This window comes from Dendrobates tinctorius, unplaced genomic scaffold (genome assembly GCF_039654945.1).
Source record: "Dendrobates tinctorius isolate UK_male_01 unplaced genomic scaffold, ASM3965494v1 ptg000240l, whole genome shotgun sequence".
Classification (NCBI taxonomy): Eukaryota; Metazoa; Chordata; class Amphibia; order Anura; family Dendrobatidae; genus Dendrobates; species Dendrobates tinctorius.
In genome coordinates, this window is record NW_027361907.1 from 8,403,197 (window position 1) to 8,426,659 (window position 23,463).

A 23,463-nucleotide genomic window follows, 5' to 3' on the forward strand; every position below is an offset into this window, starting at 1 on the left:
CAAGCATTTTTATGAGCATGCATGAAAAAAACGCAGCGTTTTTATGCGTTTGTATGCGTTTTTAGCGCGTTTTTACTGCGTTTGCGTTTTTTTCCAACATTTTTAGGTGGCCCCTCACACTACCCAAACCCTGACTTTACTAACCCTAACCCTGACCCTAACCCTAACCCTGACCCTAACCCTAACCCTAACCCTGACCCTAACCCTTAACCAAATCATACTTAACCCTAACCCAAACCCTAAACCCTAACTAACCCTAACCCTAACCCTGACCCTAACCCTAACCCTAACCCTGACCCTAACCCTGACCCTAACCCTAACCCTTAACAAAACCATACTTAACCCTAACCCTGACCCTAACCCTAATCCTGACCCTAACCCTGACCCTAACCCTAACCCTGACCCTAACCCTTAACCAAACCATACTTAACCCTAATCCTGACCCTAACCCTGACCCTAATCCTTAACAAAACCATACTTAACCCTAACCCTGACCCTAACCCTAACCCTGACCCTAACCCTGACCCTAACCCTAACCCTGACCCTAACCCTTAACCAAACCATACTTAACCCTAATCCTGACCCTAACCCTGACCCTAATCCTTAACAAAACCATACTTAACCCTAACCCTGACCCTAACCCTGACCCTAACCCTAACCCTGACCCTAACCCTAACCCTAACCCTGACCCTAACCCTTAACAAAACCATACTTAACCCTAATCCTGACCCTAACCCTGACCCTAACCCTTAACCAAACCATACTAAACCCTAACCCTGACCCAAAACCCAACCCTAACCCTGACCCTAACCCTAACCCTAAACCCCCTTAACTAACCCTAACTCTAACTCAAACCCCTAAATTCCATGGTTAAAAAAAAAAAAACGCATATGCAAAAAAACGCTTACATGAGCATGCCAGTGCGCACATATGCGCATCCATAGGCTATAATGGCCATTTTTAGCGCAAAACGTGCGCATATGTGCGCATGCGCTTTTTTGCAGGGCCAAAAAATGCAACATGATGCGTCTGGAAAATCCAATCGCACACCCCAAAAAAACGCAGCGCATGAAAATCGCATACATGCGCTTACAAGCGCGCAGGTATGCGCACCCATGTTAAATATAGGGGAAAAAACGCATGCGCAGGTTAGCGTTTTTTTCCAGCGCTAAAAAACGCAAATGTGAAACCAGCCTAAGCCCCATGAAAAAATGCAGCAACAATGCAGCAAAACCTGCTTTTTGTAAGTAGCTTCTTTACTGCCAAGAGACCAGGATTTGCCTGGAGAAAGCACTGTTGCAAAAACTCGTGTGGACACTGTCTAAAAGTTCTTTTGGTAAAGAAGGTCGGTCTCCTCTGGTGACTGGTCATTTCTTTCTCCAGGCAGAGGGAGTGCCCCCTTGTCTCTTGATGGGATTTTACAAATTGCATTTTGCAGACTATAAGTCGCACCAGAACATAAGATGCATCCCATATTTTGATGTGGAAAATAAGAAAAAAAATGTTTTAAATAAAATGTTGGTTAGACCGTTTTAATGGTAGCTTACCGTGGGCGGGTGGAGTAGGGTCACAGGAGGCAGAGTCACTGGTGTTAAGAGGTCTAGAGATAATGCTACATGTCAGAGGAGATGCTTGAAGGGACCCTGTCAGCAGGTCTGTGTACAGTAACCTACAGCAGACACAGCATCAGGTCAGCGCCGTTATACTGAATAAAATGTTAGGTTGGTGGATGAAATCCGTCTTGTGATTATTCTTTAATCATTATTTTCAGTTTTGTGTTAATGATATTCTTGTGCCCGAAGGCGGTGTTGGGGTATGTAGTGCTCTGATTAGGTATGCATAATGCAAACTGCTGAACGGTCATTGATCCCTCACTGACCTGCCCCCTAGTTTGCATAATGAATATCTGTATATACTTAAAAAGAGAAACAAAACGCTTCTGCAGGCAGGTGTTTTGTGTGCCAATAATACCTTTTATTCAGGTTACTCAGCTACTGGAGAGAAAAAAATCAATTTGAAAATGGCGCCCACCGTGCCTGCGCAGTAGCTGCTATCGGTGTCAAGCTGTGATTCAATAGCTGCTACTGCGCATGCGCCGGCGGCGCCATCTTACTGGAGAAGAAACAAAATTGCTCTTCCAAGATGGCGCTATTCACACCTGTGCGGCAGAAGCTCTTGACCATCTCTGAGCTGCTACTGCGCAGGCGGCACCATTTTGGAGGAGGAATGCGCAGTAGCAGCTATCGGACCACAGCTTGACACAGATAGCAGCTACTGCACAGGTGCGGCGGGCGCCATTTTCAAATTGATTTTTTTTTTCCCAATAGCTGAATAACCTGAATAAAAGGTATTATTCGTACACAAAACATGCGATTCTGCTGCAGAGCAGGTACCACGGCTGGCACCTGCCTGCAGAAGCGTTTTTGTTTCTCTTTTTAAGTATATACAGATATTCATTATGCAAACTAGGGGGCAGGTCAGTGAGGGATCAGTGACCTGTCAGCAGTCTGCATTATGAATATCTAATCAGAGGAACACATACCTCAACCCCATATTAGGGCACGAGAATCTCATTAACACAAAACTGATAAAAGATTAAGAAACAGACACAAGACTGATTTCATCAACCAAGGTATCATTAACGGCACCGACCTGACACTGTGTGTAGGTTACTATGCACAATCCTGCCGACAGGCTCTCTTTAAAGCTGGATGCCATAGTGTGTTTGGAGTGCTTGATGGGGCAATACTCAATGGGGATATTGTGGGAACGCCTGGATCTTGGTATTCTGATCGAGATGATTTCTGTGAAAAAGCTTTGGTAATCATTATATCCGTTATTGGGGCTTTGGTTGCCACTAATGTGAGGGGGGGTGCAGGAGATGGATGTGTCTCGCAGAGCGGAATTTGGCACTCAAGGTCAGAAAGGTTGGGGGCCTCTGGCTAAGATAAAGGGCAATTACAATGGGATTACTAAAAATGGGAAATTCTACTCAGTGGAGAAATTAAGAAATTTAACAGATCTTACCTCGACCTCCCTCTGCTTTTTCCTTTCCTCAAACTGCAATCTTCTCTGTAACTCCTCAAGGGCTGCCCTGTACATAGCTTCCTGAGCATTTTGGAATTCGATTATCTGATCAAATACAGCTCGAAGTTGATCTAGTAGTGCCTGAGGAGAGACCAATGGATATGTTAAAGTGACATTACTGTGGGTTGTCTTTATTATTTTTATTTTACAGCAACACTTACATACAAAATCAAAAGCAAATTATTTTAAAATAAAAAGTGTTATTTCTGTGCAAGTTAAAAAAAAATACCATACTCCTTGGCATTACATTACATACTTTTATTAACTCTTTATTGGGAAAAAAACAAACATAATAGCAATTGTGTCACTGCTTTTTTGTGCTTTAAATTTGATGCTCTTCACCATTTTGCACAAATAAAGTGTAATCCAACAACAATTAAAATTGGAGTGCCATACAAAAAATATATTAAAAATAATTAAATTTATTACACAAAATAATGTACATACGTAACAACCAAGTAATGGTAAACCCATATCGTTAAGGGTCCAGGGCATACAATAAAATATTATATATCCAAGCACATAAGCTATAGTACCATGTCACATATAACCTCAATTATAATCCCTCTTGTTAAACGAATAATCCCCCAAAAGGACACAAACATGAATATCATGATCTGGGAAACAACCTTCAGTATGTGTATCATCAAAGCGTTGTTTGAAGGAAACAGTTAAGTGCCATAAAAAAGTGCTTTTAGTGCATACCCATAGGATGTATTGCTGTAATGCCCGGGAGACACGTGCCACCCCTGACGCGCGTTTCGCGTTTGCTTTATCATGATACACATACTGAAGGTTGTTTCCCAGATCATGATATTCATGTTTGTGTCCTTTTGGGGGATTATGCTTTTAACAAGTGAGATTATAATTGAGGTTATATGTGACATGGTACTATAGCTTATGTGCTTGGATATATAATATTATTTTATTGTATGTCCTGGACCCATGCATTAACTATTAGGGTTTACCATTACTTGGTAGTTACATATGCACATTATTTTGTGTAATAAATTTAATTATTTTTAATATATTTTCTGTATGGAACTCCAATTTTTCTTGTTATTGGATTGTTATCTGGAGTATACAATTCTAGTCTTTTTAGACTTCTTTGTGTAGATATCATTGGTTTTTATCCACTTGGATTATAAATTAGCATAACTATTGGTTATATCCATTTTCCTTGTTGGGAATTGATTAAGTTACAAATAAAGTGTAAATTTGATTCTGCAGATTAGTTCAAAATTTATAGTTCGTTTGCTTTATTATTTTGTTCAATAAATTCACATTTTGGAAAAAATATTTGAGAGCCATAGATTTTACAATGTTCTGTTAGTGGAGCTATACGAGGGCTTATTTTTGGCATGACGAACTGCAGTTTTTTGTGCCATATTGAGGTGCAGGCATCTTTTGGATCACTTTTTATTACACTCTTTGGGAGGCAAAATGAACAAAAGAAATTGCTGATATCTTTATTCTGTGGGTCAACACAAGCACGACAATACCAAATGACTAAGGTTTTTTTTTTTTTTTTTAAATATTTTCTTGTTTTTGCATGCAAAAAAAAAAAAAACACTTGTTAAAGATTTTTATTTTGTTATTGTCATATTGAGAAGAGAATTTTTTCTTTTCAGCGTTGTATCAGGACTTAATTTTTTACATAACAAACTTTGGTGGTACCATTTACTCATCCTTGTCATGACACATGACATACACTTACGTAATATGTTGTGTTCCTGACTTTGAGAGCCAAAAACTATACATGTTTGGTACCTGCAAAATGACTGACCTGGAGAATCATATGGCTAAGTCAGTTTTACCATATAGTGAACATAGTAAATAAATAAAAAAATTTGTGAAATTGACTCTTTTTTTTTGCAATTTCAACGCACTTGGAATTTCCCCACTTTCCAGTGAGTTACATGATAAAATATATGGCGCCATTCAAAAGTACAATTTGACCCACAAAAAACAAGCCCTCATACAGTTATATGGACAGAAAAAAAATGCATGGCTCTTGGAAGAAGGGGAGGAAATTAAACAAAAATACGGAAATTGGCTGAAGCATGAGCGGGTTAAACCCTTTCCCAGCATAGGACATAATGGTAGGTCCTTTGCCAGGTGTGTGTATACAAAATGAAATCAGAACTTGAGCCAGCTCTACATATGGTGGGTGACCGCTGTATAACACAGCAAGCGTCCACTCCTCACCGCAGCCATAGCTTCTTTATAGCTCCAACCACTGCAGTCTGACCACTTCACTGTAATTGTACCGACCTAGAAAGTCATGTTCCAAGTCATTTGCTGCATTATGAACTCTAAAAATTCAAAATCAACAAAAACAATGGATGAACAGCATTTTTTTTTTTCACTGCACTAGAATTTTCTTTTCCCCATTTTCCAGTACATTCTATTGCAAAATTAATGGTGTCATTCAAAATAATTACTTGTCAAACAAAATACGAAAAAAAAAACCCTCAAATGGCTATGTAGATGGAAGAAAAAGTTATGAAATCATGGCGCTTGAGAGAAGGGTAGGATAAAAGTGCAACAGTTTGCAGCAGAGGGGAAGGGTTAAAACCTCAGTATGCAATAATGACAATGTGAATCTTACAGAACAGCTATGATTGCCACTTTTATATGAAACAGGTAAGCATTAATACAAAACCGTTTACCCTGGATTCACCGTCTAGAAGACAGCGAGAAATGATGGTATCTAAGAAAACCTCGTGGGCAGCAATGATGTGATCCAAGTCCTGCGCTTGTTGTACTTTATTCCACAACTCATCCCAAGAACATTCCAGAACCTAATGAAACCAAAAGGACAATCACATGTTTATTTAGAAGAACAAATGCAACCAATAAATAATCTGAGCCTGGAGAAAAACAATTATGTACCTCAAATGTGATGTAATACTGCATCTGATGAATGAAATGAACCATTTCTGAAGCCAGGACGTGACACTGATGAAGCACCCCAGACAGCTCTGCAATGGAAATGGATCATGAAAAACATTACAAGTAATAAACAGGACTGATCACTTTGGAGAAAAACCTAGTCATAGCGTATTAAGAAGAAAACTTTTCTAAATAGTGTCACTTAACAAAGGGGTTAATTAGGGGCCTAGACTCACGGATAAAATAAGAAATAAAGGAAATGTAGCATCAAAAATTTACTTATTGTTTAAATCAGCTTTTTCTGTTAAATATATTTTGTAAAAAACTTTGACAATATTTTTCATATTAAAATCTGTATTATAAAGGGAATCTGTCAGCTCGATCACCCCTCTTAAGCTGTCTATATGAGCATGCAAGTCATTGGACCCTAAATAAAAGGGTACCTTTTCTGCCATCAAATGTCTTATTCCACAGAAATCCACATTTTTCTTACATGTAAATGAACTGCTCCAGGCCGGACACTGATGTCCCTGAGGATCTGCCTCCAGAGATTATTTTACACATAGGGGGAGTGTGATGTGTAATGGCCGCTCTCTGCTCTCCTGATCTGACAGCAGAGCTGTGTGCGATTATATCGGACATCTGCTGATTCCTCAGCTTCAGCTTCCAGCTCATAGGCAGACAAGATTGCAATATTGGTACAATTTAGCAGAGCTCAGAGAGCTGCCAAAAAAATGTATTTGCAAGAAGACAAAATTTAGTTCTATTGTTCTGTGTTCGTTACATGTCTCACACTGGTAACTCCCCCTTTCAAGTAAAATAAGCTCTGGAGTCAAATTTTCAGGGAGATCAGTGTCCTCTCCAAGGCCTGGAAGAGGTGATTTATAAATAAGAAAACCACCATGGTTACTTACCGGTAGCCGGTTTTTCCGGAACCCATGACAGCACCACCTGAGAGAGGGATCCGCCCCGCCAGGACAGGAACATACTGAGACATAAGGGGCGGCACCTCTCCCCCGCTTCAGTTGGGTTACAGAGCATTGAGAGGACTTCCCGGTTAGTTACATGTTTAATCCAACACCACAACACTCAAAAAACACCCTACTAATTGTGCACACCCATATGGTGAAAAGGGGGGGGGAATATACGGGTGCTGTCATGGAGTCCAGAAAAACCGGCTACCGGTAAGTAACCATGGTGGTTTTCCCTTCACCCATGACAGCACCACCTGAGAGATTTTTGGAGATTCGAAACACCTTAGGGAGGGATTATATCGGACATCTGCTGATTCCTCAGCTTCAGCTTCCAGCTCATAGGCAGACAAGATTGCAATATTGGTACAATTTAGCAGAGCTCAGAGAGCTGCCAAAAAAATGTATTTGCAAGAAGACAAAATTTAGTTCTATTGTTCTGTGTTCGTTACATGTCTCACACTGGTAACTCCCCCTTTCAAGTAAAATAAGCTCTGGAGTCAAATTATCAGGGAGATCAGTGTCCTCTCCAAGGCCTGGAAGAGGTGATTTATAAATAAGAAAACCACCATGGTTACTTACCGGTAGCCGGTTTTTCCGGAACCCATGACAGCACCACCTGAGAGAGGGATCCGCCCCGCCAGGACAGGAACATACTGAGACATAAGGGGCGGCACCTCTCCCCCGCTTCAGTTGGGTTACAGAGCATTGAGAGGACTTCCCGGTTAGTTACATGTTTAATCCAACACCACAACACTCAAAAAACACCCTACTAATTGTGCACACCCATATGGTGAAAAGGGGGGGGGAATATACGGGTGCTGTCATGGAGTCCAGAAAAACCGGCTACCGGTAAGTAACCATGGTGGTTTTCCCTTCACCCATGACAGCACCACCTGAGAGATTTTTGGAGATTCGAAACACCTTAGGGAGGGACCACCGCTTGCAGCACCCTTCTACCAAAGGTTAAGTCAGCAGAGGAGGATAGATTCAACCTATAGTGCTTAAAGAAGGTTGAAGGTGAGGCCCAGGTAGCAGCCTTACAAATCTGTTCGATCGATACCTCTGCTTTTTCGGCCCAGGAGGTTGCCACGGCTCTGGTGGAATGAGCCTTGATACCGTCAGGAATCGGGATACCACTAGCTGTGTAGGCTACACTAATGGCCTCCCTAATCCATCTAGCAATAGTCCCTTTTGAAACCCCATAGCCTTTCCCGGCACCCTGAAAAGCTACGAATAGGGATTGGGACCTCCTCCACTGGCTAGTCATAGATATGTATTCTACAAGAGCTCTCTTAACATCTAGATTATGGAACTTTTCCTCCACCAGATTTTTTGGGTTCTCGCAGAAAGATGGAAGGACAATTTCCTGGCCCCGATGGAAATCTGATGCTACTTTGGGCAAATAAGCGGGGTCTGTTCTTAACACTACCCTATCCTGAAAGACTTGCGTATAAGGTGGATTTACTGAGAGAGCCTGTAAATCGCTTATCCTGCGGGCTGACGTGAGGGCCACTAACAGGATTGTTTTTAGGGTCAGAAACTTTAGCGGTAGCTGATGTAATGGCTCATACGGATCTTTTGTAAGGGCCTCTAGCACTAGGTTTAAATCCCAGGGGGCTATCCGGGGTATTGGGATAGGCCTAGCTCTATGGCAGGATTTAATAAATCTGGCTACCCATCTATTTGATGCCAATTTGCAGTTGTAGAGCGCCCCTAGTGCAGACACCTGAACTTTAAGTGTGTTCACTGCTAACCCCATCTGCAACCCCGATTGTAAGAACTCCAGGATGGCATTAATCGGGGGATGTTTCCCTAACGGCCTACCTAAGAACTGCAGGAACTTATTCCATGTTCTGCCGTAGATGTTAGTCGTCACTGGTTTCCTACTCTTTAGCAGGGTGGCCACCAACCCGGGGGAGAACCCTCTATCGGTTAAAAGCGACCTTTCAAATTCCACGCCGTCAGATAGAATCCTTTGACCTGAGCGTGGAATATCGGAGAGGGACATCCTTCGTAGTAGCGCAAACCAGGGCCTTTTTGGCCAAAATGGAGCTATTAGAATCACCCTGGCCTGATCGTTTCTGATTTTCCTGACAACTGTTGGGATCAGAGCCACTGGGGGGAACGCATAAGCTAGTCTGAAGTTCCACTGGATGTGCAACGAGTCCACTGTCCATGGATTTTCTCTCGGGTTTAGAGAGCAGAACCTTTCTGTTTGCCTGTTGTGTTTGTTGGCAAAGAGGTCTATCACCGGTTTCCCCCAAAGCCGAGTTATTTTCTGAAAAATGGACCGGTTTAGCGCCCATTCCCCCTGCTTCAGGGTATTGCGACTCAAGAAGTCTGCTTCTAGGTTTTCTGCCCCTTTTATATGTAAGGCTGTCAAGGAGTGTAGGTGTTCTTCTGCTCTGCTCAGAATGTCTGTCGCCGCTTCCATTAAGGAGTGTGATCTTGTCCCTCCTTGGTGGTTGATGTATGCCACTAATACCTTGTTGTCTGACATGATGCATACGTTTCGACCCTGGAGTAGCGGAATGAAGTGACTTAGGGCCTTGCTCACTGCCCACAGTTCTCTCAGGTTGGAGGATGCTTCCCTTTCTTGATGCGTCCAGGAACCCTGACCTATGATTCCCCTTAGGTGTGCCCCCCACCCCGAGGAGCTTGCATCTGTTAAGATTATATCTGACGTCTGTCTGTCCCACGGTATTCCCAAGGTCAGATTTTTCTTGTCCAGCCACCAATTGAGAGAGAGTCTCTGGTTTTTAAGGAAAGCTCCAGCTTTCCTTCTAAACGCCCTCTTAGCGATCTTTGTGCTGTTAGTATCTCCCACTGGAGTTGCCGGGTGTGAAACTGAGCCCACCTGACCGCCAGAATACAGGATGTTAGGGTACCTAGCAGGGACATTGCTCTTCTTAAGGTCATACGTGGTTGGTTTTGGCCCGTGAAGGCCAGATTCTGCACCTTTTCTATTTTGGACTCTGGGAACAGACACGGTTGCTTTTCTGAGTCTAGTACGAATCCTAGGAAGGTCTGTTGTTTTAGGGGTTGCAATTTTGATTTTTTGAAATTGACTATCCACCCTAATTCCTGCAAGGTGTTGATCACCTGGGTCAACTGCTCTGTACAGTGGTCCTCTGAGCTGCCTACTATGAGAAAATCGTCCAGGTATGGTATTATGACCGTGTCGTGAATCCGGAGAAAGGCAGTCACTTCCGCTATGACTTTGGTGAAAAGTCTCGGGGCTATAGATATGCCAAATGGAAGAGCCCTGAACTGAAAGTGCCTTAGCGTGCCTTGAATATAAAGTGCTACCCTCAAGTATTTCTGGAAACCTGGGTGGATAGGGATGTGATAATATGCATCCTTTAAATCGACCACAGCCATGAAGCAATCTTGGTGTAGCAGCTTCACCGCCGTAGTTACTGATTCCATCTTGAAGGTCGAGTTCCTTATCCATAGATTGAGCCGTTTGAGATTTATGATTGTCCTGAAGGTTTGATCGGGTTTTTTTATCAGAAAAAGGGGTGAATAAAACCCCTTCCCTTCCTGTAGGCGTGGTACCTCGGAGAGTACCCGCTTGTCTATCAGGCTCAGGATCTCTGTTTCTAAGGCCACCTGCTCTTCGGTCACCTTCCTGATGGGTGTGATGACGACTATGGATTTTGGCTGACGGATGAAGGGAATTTTCAGGCCTTCTGTTAGGATGGTTAGGATCCAGGCGTTGGAGGAGATCTTCTCCCAGGTTTGGAAAAAGAGTGCCAATCTCCCCCCCACTGGAACACTGGCGTCACTGTGGCGACTTTCTTGAGGTGGAGGTACCTCCACCAAACATAAATCCCGATTCTTTTTTTCTTTTATCCTCCCATCTTCTCCTGTCAGCGGGAGGGCGCTCCCTATTGAATCTTCCCCTCCGAAAGGGCTGTCTCCTCTGATCCATAGGAAATCTGGGGAAGCCTTTTTTCTTATCGCCTGCTTTCTCCAGTATATCGTCCAAGTTCTTGCCGAACAAGAATCGACCGTCGCAGGGGAGAGAACATAATTTGGCCTTGGACTGAAGGTCACCCGGACAGCCCTTAAGCCATAACGCGCGTCTAGCAGCATTTGATAGTGACGCTGCCCTGGCTGTCATCCGCATAGAGTCCGCCGAGGTATCGGCGAAAAAAGCTGCTGCCCCGTGCAAGAGATACATCTCCGATAAGATTTTCTCCCTTGGGACCCTTGAAGCCAGCTTTTCTTCTAACTGCTGCAGCCAGATCATGAGAGAGCGTGCCGTACAAGTACCCGCTATTGCCGGCTTTAGTCCTCCTGCTGTCGCTTCCCATGCGTGCCTCAAATATGAGTCCGCCTTTTTGTCTAGTGGGTCTCTAAGAACCCCTGCGTCTTCCAGGGGCAGGGCCGACCTTTTGGAGGATCTGGACACCGCTGCATCTATTTTGGGGATTTTGTCCCATATCTCTGCATCCTTATGCTCGAAGGGATATCGTCTCTTGGAAGTGGATGGAAGGGCCCCCGATTTCTCGGGCTTTTTCCACTCTTTCTCAATAAGTGCCTGGATCTTCTCGTTTACCGGAAAGGTCCGTTTTTTTCTCTCCTGAAGCCCCCCAAACATAACATCCTCTAGGGTTTTAGCCGCCTTTTCTTCCTGTAGGCCCATTGTAGCTCTGATGGCCTTTAGGAGGGCGTCTGTCTTCTACAGGGAAACATGGCTTACCCCCCATGTCGCTGTCTGAGGAGTCTGAGGAGGATGATTTTTCCGCCTGAGATGACATTGACGCGGAATCCGAGGGGGAACTAGGGGGATCCTTCCTGTTTTTTTTCCCTTTTTTCAATAGGGACTTAATTGAGCCTTCCATTTCTGACCTTAGGGCAGATATCAGATTGGCTGCGAAACTAGGCGCTTCCTCCGCCATAGTCCGCTGAATGCACGCAGCGCAGAGATCTTTTTGCCAATCTCTTGCTAGGGGAGATTTACATATAGCACAATCCCTATTGTTCTTCTTGCTTCCCGCTTTCCTAGGCCTTTCCTACAGGGTGAAGCATACAACAGAAGCCCTATTAACATAAATGCTAACATTCACGAAGATCACTCACCACCCGAAATCAAGGGTACCGGACTCGGAGGCTGCGTCGGGGCACGTGACCTGCGTTCTTTGGATCTTGCTGAATCCCCCGACCTGCGGCTGGGGCGACTGCTGCTGGAATGGCTTCCATGCTTTCTGCCAGAGGGCTGAGAGGGAGGAAGGGACGCTGAACGTTCCTGCTCTGACTCCATGTTGCACCGCCGTCTGCTGCCGCCTTCCTCTTTAAATACCGCGCCTACGCTCCGGTGAGCGTCTCTCCCCTCCCCCCTGCGACCGCCGGCCGCAGCTTCATAAAGCCGGCTGGCGTCGCACCCGGCGCCATTAAACCGTCGCCCTTCTCTGACGTCAGCCGGCACACCCAGCATGCAATGCGCCGCTGACATCAGTGGCCAGAAGAAGCCAGCGTCTCTCCCCTGCTATGGGGATCGAGATGCGGCGTGCGCGAGGGGAAGGCGGCGTGGTGGGGGTTTCCCGCAGACCCCGGGGATCCCACCGACGCCCGCACGAACCTGGAACCCCGGAGAGCCCGGGGACTGCGCATCCAGCACTCGACGGCCGGCGCTGCAGGTGAGACACCTGTTCTTCCTGCGCCGGGACGGGGCTGGGTCCATTTTCTTCGCCCATGACAAGCACCGCCGACCGTGGGGTTCCTTCCAGGACAGGAACCCAACTGAAGCGGGGGAGAGGTGCTGCCCCTTATGTCTCAGTAGGTTCCTGTCCTGGCGGGGCGGATCCCTCTCTCAGGTGGTGCTGTCATGGGTGAAGGGAAAAATGTGGATTTCTCTGGAATAAGACATAAAATCACGCATATCAGGTTATAATTTTGTTTATCTTCCTATTACCTACAAGCCCATATAGATGGCTTCAGAGGATTGATCCTACGGATAGATTCCCTTTTAAAAAAAAAAATTAGATCTTTCAATTTCCATATTGGCCACTTCGGCTATCCTAGATTCATACTTCCTGCTTTTCTTTTCTAGAAGGATTTTCAATAGTCTAATTGTTACAGGCAGGATCATAATGACAGGTCCCACCTCTATAGAGGTTATGCTAAATTATGTTAAAGTAGGAGCCGCCTTCCTTTCATAAACATTTACATGCTGTGGTCACTATTAAAATCTAGCTGTCACCGATCCTGGCTAATATTGCAGGCGCTCCCGCCGTAATTGTTCTGGACACATAATCCCTGCACGTTGTTACCGTTACATCCATTTGCAGGAACGCCTTGGCTACCAGGACATACTAGGATTGCCTTTTTAACAGCAGCAAAACATGCAATTGCAATGACTCAAACATATTAATCGAGCACGCCCAAGATACTCGGATAAAACGTTATTCGAACACGGTCGCTCATCACTACTCAACAGTTCTTTAGGAGTTCCCACAGCCTCCCCTTGAGGAAGTTAGGTGTAGTATGGTGATGCAACATGAGGCTATTCCCCTTTCTCTCCATGTACAATATATTTTGATCTACAAGGGTAACTACCTGATTTACTTTTCCTGTCTGAACATGATTTACCGCAATCTCAACATACTTTTCATACCTGTCTACATCTACGTAGAATCTAATGCTTCTTTACGTTGTCTATTTACAGCATATTTTCATAATGGAATATATACAGGTATGCACTGAATTGTCTCACAGGAAAGCATTTGGTGGTTTGGGGGTCTTTGCTTCCTTGGTTAGGTGTGAACAGGTGCTTACCTAGTCACCAACTCATAAATAATCAAATAAATAAGGCAGCACTCTGTAGCGCCATAGCTTGCAAACTCTGGGTAAGCACCTGTTCACACCTTGTCTATGTTTGGATGTGACGGTCAGTTTTTGGAAATTTGTATTCATTAGCCTTCTGACTGAGCACTCCGCCTTTAAGCCTCAGGCGTTTTTAACCATAGCTGGACCCTACCCCTCCACTAAGATAGATTTCAGCCCAAGAGAGGATTCCCATACACATGAAGACTTTAGTCTAAGAGAGGTTTGGCAGTGTTAGGCCCTGGAAAACGAGAATTGCCTTCACGTGTCTTCCAAGTACACATGAACTGGCCAATTTATGTGCTAAGCATTCTCAATTTTTCATATTTCTAATGCAGTTTTGCAGTTCAACTTTCATATTTCATATTTGCAAGCTATGATTCTACAGAGTGCTGCCTTATTTATTTGCTTCCTTGGTGTACATTTTCACTAACATGGCAGTTTGGGTTCAGGAGGGTTCATATCTACTTATTTGACAATATCCACATTTGGACTTGGTAAAGAGGACCTTTCACCAGTTCCAGCACGTTAAACTGGCCACATCATGGAATAGTGGCTGCAAAGCTGAATAAAAGATATTTTCTCAAACTGAAAGCTTTAATGGTTTTTAAGCGAAAATATGAACATACAAACAAAAAGGATACAACAAATCCTATGCATTGAGAGAAAGGTTTCTCACAACTTTTTTTTCCACCTGGAAGTGTGCATTTCTTCCGCCAGATGACTCTGACCAATCATAAGCACGGAGTAACAAAGGGAAAAATGAACACACCTCTACAATACCTTAGAACAGTTATTTTCCTGTGTGAGCCTTGTAATAACAGATAGTCTACTCTACTCACTGACCTCACTGCAGAGCCATGTGCGATTACAAGTGTCAAGAGTGTTTTTAACAAGACAAAGCACGGCTATGCTGTACCTCCCCCCATACTGACTGCCATGAAGTGAAAACTAGAAGGTGTATGTGATCACAGTGACCTCTGCTCTACTCCAACACCTCTTACTGTCAACACATACAACTCTGCAGTGAGATCACCGAGAGCAGACTTTCTGTTAATGCATGTCTCACACTGAGAAAACATTGTGAAGATGTCTTTTTTTTTTCTCCAGAATTTTACTATCTGCTGATAATTGGTCAACCTTATGTAGGGGAAGATGTACACGCTCCAGTGACAAATCTGTGGCAATGCCCCCTTTGACTTAAAATATATTATAACCCAAAATGTACATGCTAGCACATTTTGGGAAGGAGAGGAGAAATGGGAAAAAAAACAAAAAACCTTTTATTCAGTTTTGAAGCCAATATTCCATGATGTGGTCAGGTTAATATGCTTAAATTGATGATGAAAGGTCCTCTTTATAAGGAACATGTCACTCAATTCATGATACCCAAAACACGGGCTGTATGAATTGGAGCCTGAGTGACTGCAGTTGGCAATTGCTATTGGACTATAAGAGGTCAGTTGACTAGTCCAGCACAGTTCCAGACCGGCTTTTCCCTGTCCCACTTCAGCTGATTTGGGAGAGACCTGTCAATTAACTGGAGAGGGGACGAAGTCAGCCGAACTAGTGAGGTCTCTCCTTATAGTCCCTGGCTGGCTTTTCACACCACGGTAGGTTTTCTCTGAAATGGTTGTTTTCATTTAATTATATTCAAGGATTTTCGCCAGAATTCTTCTTTTCTGCATGCAATGTATTTTTGTCAATTGTCTTCGATTCCATGCATTTTAAAAGCAGCACCCTAACTAGGTCTGTAGAGCGTCTAAAATGCCAATTTCACTCATCAGACATCAACGATCTGAGTATGGAGCGTAGATCTCCTTACCAGAGTTCGACAGCCTAATATATGCCTATAAGATCAGGGGGTAATGAGACAGGCAACTGGACAAAAAGCAACTGGACGAAACATCGCAGTCTATGCTCTTTAAAAAGTGAATGTTTGAAGCATGAACATTGACTGAGTTCAGTGATTGTCTGGAGCAGCTGCAGAAAGGTAGCCCTGAAGGGTAACTGACCTTATACAATATGGTGAAACGGGTCAACCCTATAGACCTGTTTTAAAACACAGGTACAAAATTTTTTAACCCAAGTTGACAAGTCCTTCACAGTGACACTCGTCAGTAAGTAACTTGATTAACTAATTGTTAGGGATGTCTCCGAATTACATCAGAAATAACTTAAAGAGGTTCAGTGACAGACTGACTACAAGTGAAATATAACAATTAAAAATATGAGGATTTTACTGCAAGAAAAAAAAAACAGACATGCATGTATAGGATATAGGCGTACTGTCATATAAACCAAATAATTATATTTAAAAAATATATTATGACATATGCTAATCCACACAAGCATACTGAAAGTCTGCAAAAATATCAAAATAAATATTTATGCGTAAACTGTGTTTTATCAGTCATAATGGCTACATTGATGGTATTGTCTGTGAAATAAAAAAAAACAAAACAAATTACCGTAGATTAAAAATAAAAGTAAAGGCTGTAAACATACCTGGCAAACTTTTCAGTAATTTTGCATTGCACATATGCCCTTTCCAAATGTCTGTTAGGATATATTCCATTCTTTTTGCACGCCACAGAAAGTTGAAGACGCGGAGATAATGGCTCATGCACTCTCTGGTAAATACCTCAATTTACATATGAAAAAAGAATAATAAAAAAATGGGAACAAAGACCAATTAGCCAAAGAGAAGAGTTATTAAAAAATATTTGCAAGGAGAAAAAACATGAAAAGTGACCAAATTCAGGCATGGCTGAAAAATGTTAAATATGGGACTCTACAGATTATGAAAAAGTGAATAAAAGTCAGTGGCTTATATAGCCACAGCTCCAGATTAAATAATATAAACCTGAAAAATGTGGTGATCAGCTGATAGTTGGGTAGCGGTCGAAAGAACAGAGACACACACACACACACCAGCTACTGGCTAATTGATCACTCGGCCAACCACTCTCTCCCCTGCTCCCCAATACAAGAAAAGCTTGGCGGAGTGTTTCTGTATTCTCATCTGCTCTGGCGCCTGCTTTTCATCTGAAGAACAAAAGTATAAGTCACTGGAAATCTAACTCCAATCCTTCTCTCCTCCGACATCTACCGGGGTAGAGTCAGTAGACCGCCGTGCTAATTAGTGTCGGATGATCCCATGGAAACCGCTGGGTTCAGCCGAACTAAGTGTCATGTGTATGGGGGCTTGACGGGAATAAATTATCAAACTTGATATCAAATTTAGCAACCACGAAATGTCGAAAATATACATATAAATATACATATAGTGACAAATCTACAATATATACAATTTATTTCACCACAGACACGTAGCAGGCTCTCCTTAAAAGTGCATACAAATTAGATCAGACCTCAGTGCAAACATTCTCAAGTAAAAAGATCCCACTTGCTCCCTGAACAAAGCGATATAATGCGCTCATTAAGGAAAATACCCATTCTATGTGATAAAACGCTTTTGAACAATAAACCAGCTATTTTCTAATCAAACCTAATGAATCCTTCATCATATTTTATTTTATATAGTACAAATATGATAGTACTTAAATACATTTTACAGTGCCTGGCAAATTATTTCAAATTAGTTGATAGTCTATGAATAATGGAACACAATGAATGAACTATTTCATTAAGGACATGCTTAAATCTGAAAGGGAACAAATGAATTATTAAATATATAAGAAATGGTTTAAATAAAAGGCATTGATCTGCAGATTACAAATTTAGAAATATAGTCAGATTGTAGCTGGAGTACTCACAGATGCCAAGTGATGGTTAATCAGACGTTCCATATTGTACATGGAAAAAATAACCACTAAGCCAAAGCATGACATTTCTTTGTATGTAAAGTCTTGTGTAAACATTCATAAAATATTGTGAGTTTACTCCTCATCTGGACAATTCAAGATTTTCTACTGTTCCCACCGCATTATCTCCATTATCTATTGGGAATATGCACTGTTCACTTAAGACCCAATGATTTTGTCCAGTCATTTCTCCGTAGGCTAAGTTCACAAGAGCATAAGAATAATCATGCGCATTTGGTCCAGAGTTGAGGGGAAGAGCACAATATTTTTCATTCTTATGGGTGTTCATTTGTCATTAATGTCAATTTTCGAAATCCACAAAAATAAAATATCTAAAAAGGTGTAATAGTTTCCCATTTAATTTTACAATGTTGCCATACAGATGTTGTCTGAATGGAATTTTTTACTTGTACTACCACACTGATTGGATGTTGACGGGGTCAAATTTTTGCCTTCTTAACCAAGCCAAATTTTACAATTCTGACCAGCGTCACTTTATGTGGTGATAACTCTGGAATGCTTCAAAGTATTCCAGAGATTCTGAGATTTTTCGTGACACATCTTACTTTATCATAGTGATAAATTTATTTTGATTTTGCTTGAGTTTATTTGTGAACGTATTTGAATTTTCGCCCAAAAAAAAAAAAAAAAGTTCGCAAATTTTGAAAATGTTAAATTTTATAACCAGATGGTTATACCACACAAAATAGATTATGAATAGCATTCACCATATGTTTACTTTACATCGGCATCATTTTTTTAAACACAATTTTTTTTTTTTTAATTAGGAAGTTAGAAGGGTTAAAATTTGATCAGCAACATTTACAAAACCAAATTTTTTTCTTAGGCCAGGTTCACATAGCGTTAACACAGCCCGTTCAACGCATAGCGTTGACGGCTGCCTTAACGCTATAGCATAAAGCGATATGCGTTATGCTATATAAAGCTAGCGCTGAGGATTCATCAGCGCTAGCGGTGACGGAGCCTCAGACGCAGCAGCCCGCGTCCAAGGCTCCGTCAGTGAATGACGGCACATCACGAAAGCGTGCCGCTTTACGGCATGCGTCGTGATGCACCATATAATGGGGCTGAATGGCAGCACTAACGGACTGCGTTACACCGCGTTATACAGCGATGTAACGCAGTCCATTAAACGGACTGCCATAACGCAGTGTGACCCCAGCCTTAGTAACCACGTCCCATTAGGCCTCTTTCACACATCAGGTTTTTTTTTTTCCCATCAGTCACAATCCGTTGGTCAAAAAAACGGATCAGTCGCATCTGTTTCGTCCGTTTTTTGACGGACAACAGACAGATATATAGATAGATATGGGATAGACAGAATACATAAATATATCTATAGATATATTCATAGATATATCAAAAGATAGATATATCTATGGTTATAGATAGATAAATAATAGCATGGCCGATATTTATTAATGAACAATATTTAAGGAAAAAAAATGGCGTGGGCTCACACGCAATTTTCTGCGCCAGAGGGGGAAAGCCGGCAGCCAATATTTGCAGCCTGGGAAGTGGGTAATACCCATTGGCCCCTTCCCAGGCTATGAATATCAGCCTGCAGCTGTCTGCATAGCCTTTACTGGCTATTAAAATAGGGGAACGCCAAAACAAAATGACGTGGGGTCCCCCTATATTTTATAGCCAGGAAGGTTACGCAGACAGCTGCGGGCTAATATTCATAGCCTAGTAAGGGGCCCAGTAATGGATATGGCCCGCAGTCGTGGAGTCTGAGTCGGTGCTCATTTTGGTGGAGTTGGAGTCGGTATAAAATGAACCGACTCCTAAAATATATAATAAATTGGGTACGGTAATTCAATGCAGAATGTGCTGAATATTTTTTTCATAGGAATTTGGGAAAGTTATGAAATGTCCTGTAAATGGCTGTTCTATTACTAATCTAAGGCTACATTCACACACAGCGTTTTTCCTGCATTTTTTTGAGGATACGTTTTTCAGCTGCAAAAGCAGATCAGCTTTTTAAAAAACCGCATCACCTGAAAGGTTTTTGAGCTCATAGATAATTTCAAAAGCAAAAGCAGATTAGAAATCTGCTCTATCCATATCTTATCTGTACCAAAAAGAATGAAAGCCGGGTAGCATACAGACTAAAGGGCCTGTCACACTAAGAGATATCGCTAGCAATATCGCTATAACTTGTGACGTTATAGCGATATTGCTAGCGATATCTCTGTGTCTGATACTTACCTACGACCCGCTCCCCCGCTGGTTATCGCTGATCGCGCGAGAACGTTCAGGACTGTTTCTCGTCGTCAGCTTCCTGCGGCGCTTCCTGCTGTGACGACGAGCGACGCGTGGACGCGGGCGGGAGGACGCAGGATCGCCTGGTGTGACAGGTAAGTAGCGATCCCCGTCCCCAGCGATGTCGCTAGTGAGATCTGCCTATGTGGCAGCTCACTAGCGACTACTTAGCGATGTACCAGCGATCCTGACCGCGTCATATCGCTGGTCGGGATCGCTGGTACATCGCTAAGTGTGACAGTACCTTAACACTCCTTTTTTTTTAGCACCAGTCAGGTACACCTCATAGCTGCCCAAAAGGACACCCAGGACAGGCATTGCTCGTCTTCAGTAATACATCAACATCAATTGATAGTTGGAATAAATAGACTGCATTCATCACCACATCTTAAGGTGCAGGCTTTATTTTCAAGTGTAGGGGTGTGCAGTATGAGGTTCTGCAGCAGCTGAGGTGTGCAGTATGAGGTTCTGCCCCCCCCCCCCTAGGTTTGAGCCTGGCTACGCCCATGGTGTGAATGTAGCGTGAGGATCTAGGCTTTGTCTTAGGCCTGTTTCACACTTCAGTTTTTTCTGTCAGTCTAAATCCGCTAAAATAGCGGAAAACGGATCCACAGGCGGACTGACAGAAACGGAGACAGCGGATCAGCGGATGTACGGATCCGCCGATGGTAAAAATGTAAAGGAAGCGCGGCAGGAAAAAATACAAAAATAAAAAAAAAATTAATATCGGTCATCTCGCGGGATGGGGCTGGAGATCGGGCGATGAGAAATGTGGGGCTGGAGATCGGGCGATGAGAAATGTGGGGCTGGAGATCGGGCGATGAGAAATGTGGGGCTGGAGATCGGGCGATGAGAAATGTGGGGCTGGAGATCGGGCGATGAGAAATGTGGGGCTGGAGATCGGGCGATGAGAAATGTGGGGCTGGAGATCGCGCGATGAGAAATGGAGGTTGTGGGTAAGGAGAAGGAGAGAGAATTTTCAACCAGCAGCGACACTTGATTCAGGGTTAAAAGGCAAAAATGCGGTTCCGGACTGCAAAAAAAAGATGCATGGTCCGTTCGGTGATCTCTGCGGACGCCAACATTTTGGCGGATCTGCAGAAATACAGATACAACGGACAGTCATCAATCAAAATCCGCCGATAACACAGGTCAACGAAAAAAATTTTTTTTTCTGGTGTCCAAAATATTTTAATGAATTTGGGGTATTTTTGGGGTGCTGATTCTGAATATGTCATCAGTTTTGCCAGATTGGCTCAAGTTTTTGAGATTTTTGGTATCTTATTTATAGCACTTGTTGGTAAATGCGACGCATCATCTCATTAATTTCTTTGGATTAGTACTTGAACTGAGCAGTTCTCAATATAGTTTTGTGTTAATTAGTGTTCTAAAAGTTTGTTCATAGCTTGATTTTTGCACTAACTTTATGTTGTTGTCTGTTTTCCAGTGAAAAGCATGAACTCATCATGAAGAAGTTGTCTTAACGATCCAGACTCATTCTGTTACATTTGTGGTGAATATACACTGCCAAAACATAGAAGAAACATAACAGACTTCGTAAAAAAAGTGTATTTTGCCTATTTTGGGGTTATGCTTGGGGACCAAGACAAGTTTTGGGCACCACACATAGTGTGCAAAGCATGTATCGAATTATTACGAAAATGGAGCAAAGGACAAAGAAAAAGCTTCAAATTTGGTGTTCCAATGGTGTGGAGAGAGCCAAAAAATCATCATGATGACTGTTATTTCTGTGCAGTGCAAGTGCAAGGATTCAATAAGCATAAGAAACGAAAATGGGAGTAACATGGAATCTGCAAGAAGGCCTGTCCCTCATTGTGAAGATGTGCCTGTACCTGTGTTTACCATAAATAACAGTCATCATGATGATTTTTTGGCTCTCTCCACACCATTGGAACACCAAATTTGAAGCTTTTTCTTTGTCCTTTGCTCCATTTTCGTAATAATTCGATACATGCTTTGCACACTATGTGTGGTGCCCAAAACTTGTCTTGGTCCCCAAGCATAACCCCAAAATAGGCAAAATACACTTTTTTTACGAAGTCTGTTATGTTTCTTCTATGTTTTGGCAGTGTGTATTCACCACAAATGTAACAGAATGAGTCTGGATCGTTAAGACAACTTCTTCTTGATGAGTTCATGCTTTTCACTGGAAAACAGACAACAACATAAAGTTAGTGCAAAAATCAAGCTATGAACAAACTTTTAGAACACTAATTAACACAAAACTATATTGAGAACTGCTCAGTTCAAGTACTAATCCAAAGAAATTAATGAGATGATGCGTCGCATTTACCAACAAGTGCTATAAATAAGATACCAAAAATCTCAAAAACTTGAGCCAATCTGGCAAAACTGATGACATATTCAGAATCAGCACCCCAAAAATACCCTAAATTCGATGAAATATCTTTGGCACCAAAAATGCTGTTGACCAGTGTAATTAAAGTCAATGGGGAAAAAACCGGATCCGCAAGGAAAATTGGCGGATCCGTTTTTTTCACAAAACGGCGGATCTTGACTGATATTTTCCTTATTTTCATGACTATGAAAATTGTAGATTCACTCTGAAGGCATCAAAACTATGAATTAACACATGTGGAATTATATAGTAAACAAAAAAGTGTGAAACAACTGAACATATATGTCTTATATTCTAGGTTCTTCAAAGTATCCACCTTTTGCTTTGATTACTGCTTTGCACACTCTTGGCATTCCCTTGATGAGCTTCAAGAGGTAGTCACCGGAAATGGTTTTCACTTCACAGGTGTGCCCTGTCAGGTTTAATAAGTGGGATTTCTTGCCTTATAAATGGGGTTGAGACCATCAGTTGTGTTGTGCAGAAGTCTGGTGGATACACAGCTGATAGTCCTACTAACTAAACTGTTAGAATTTGTATTATGGCAAGAAAAAAGCAGCTAAGTAAAGAAAAACAAGTGGCCATCATTACTTTAAGAAATGAAGGTCACAGTTCGAAAAATTGGGAAAACTTTGAAGTGTCCCCAAGTGCAGTGGCAAAAACCATCACGCACTACAAAGAAACTGGCTCACATGAGGACCGTCCCAGGAAAGGAAGACCAAGAGTCACCTCTGCTGCGGAGGATAAGTTCATCCGAGTCACCAGCCTCAGAAATCGCAGGTTAATCGCAGCTCAGATTAGAGACCAGGTCAATGCCACACAAAGTTCTAGCAGCAGACACATCTCTACAACAACTGTTAGGAGGAGACTTTGTGCAACAGGCCTTCATGGTAAAATAGCTGCTAGGAAACCACTGCTAAGGACAGGCAACAAGCAGAAGAGACTTGTTTGGGCTAAAGAACACAAGGAATGGACATTAGACCAGTGGAAATCTGGGCTTTTGTCTGATGAGTCCAAATTTGAGATCTTTGGTTCCATCCACCATGTCTTTGTGCAACGCAGAAAAGGTGAACGGATGGACTCTACATGCCTGGTTCCCACCGTGAAGCATGGATAAAGATGTGTGATGGTGTGGGGGTGCTTTGCTGGTGACACTGTTGGGGATTTATTCAAAATTGAAGGCATA

General features: G+C 42.6%; 1 protein-coding gene across 2 annotated transcripts in view; it reads right to left on the reverse strand.

The window, feature by feature from the left end:
* TUBGCP3 (tubulin gamma complex component 3) overlaps window positions 1-23,463 on the reverse strand; it is a 193,108-nt gene that overhangs the window by 31,345 nt on the left and 138,300 nt on the right. For both annotated transcript variants that reach the window (XM_073556846.1, XM_073556845.1), the window contains exons 17-20: window positions 16,296-16,431; window positions 5,983-6,071; window positions 5,760-5,891; window positions 3,028-3,168 (exon numbers count right to left, since the gene is read on the reverse strand). In XM_073556846.1, coding sequence (XP_073412947.1) covers window positions 3,028-3,168; window positions 5,760-5,891; window positions 5,983-6,071; window positions 16,296-16,431 — 498 coding nt within the window. The remainder of the gene's footprint in view (window positions 1-3,027; window positions 3,169-5,759; window positions 5,892-5,982; window positions 6,072-16,295; window positions 16,432-23,463) is intronic.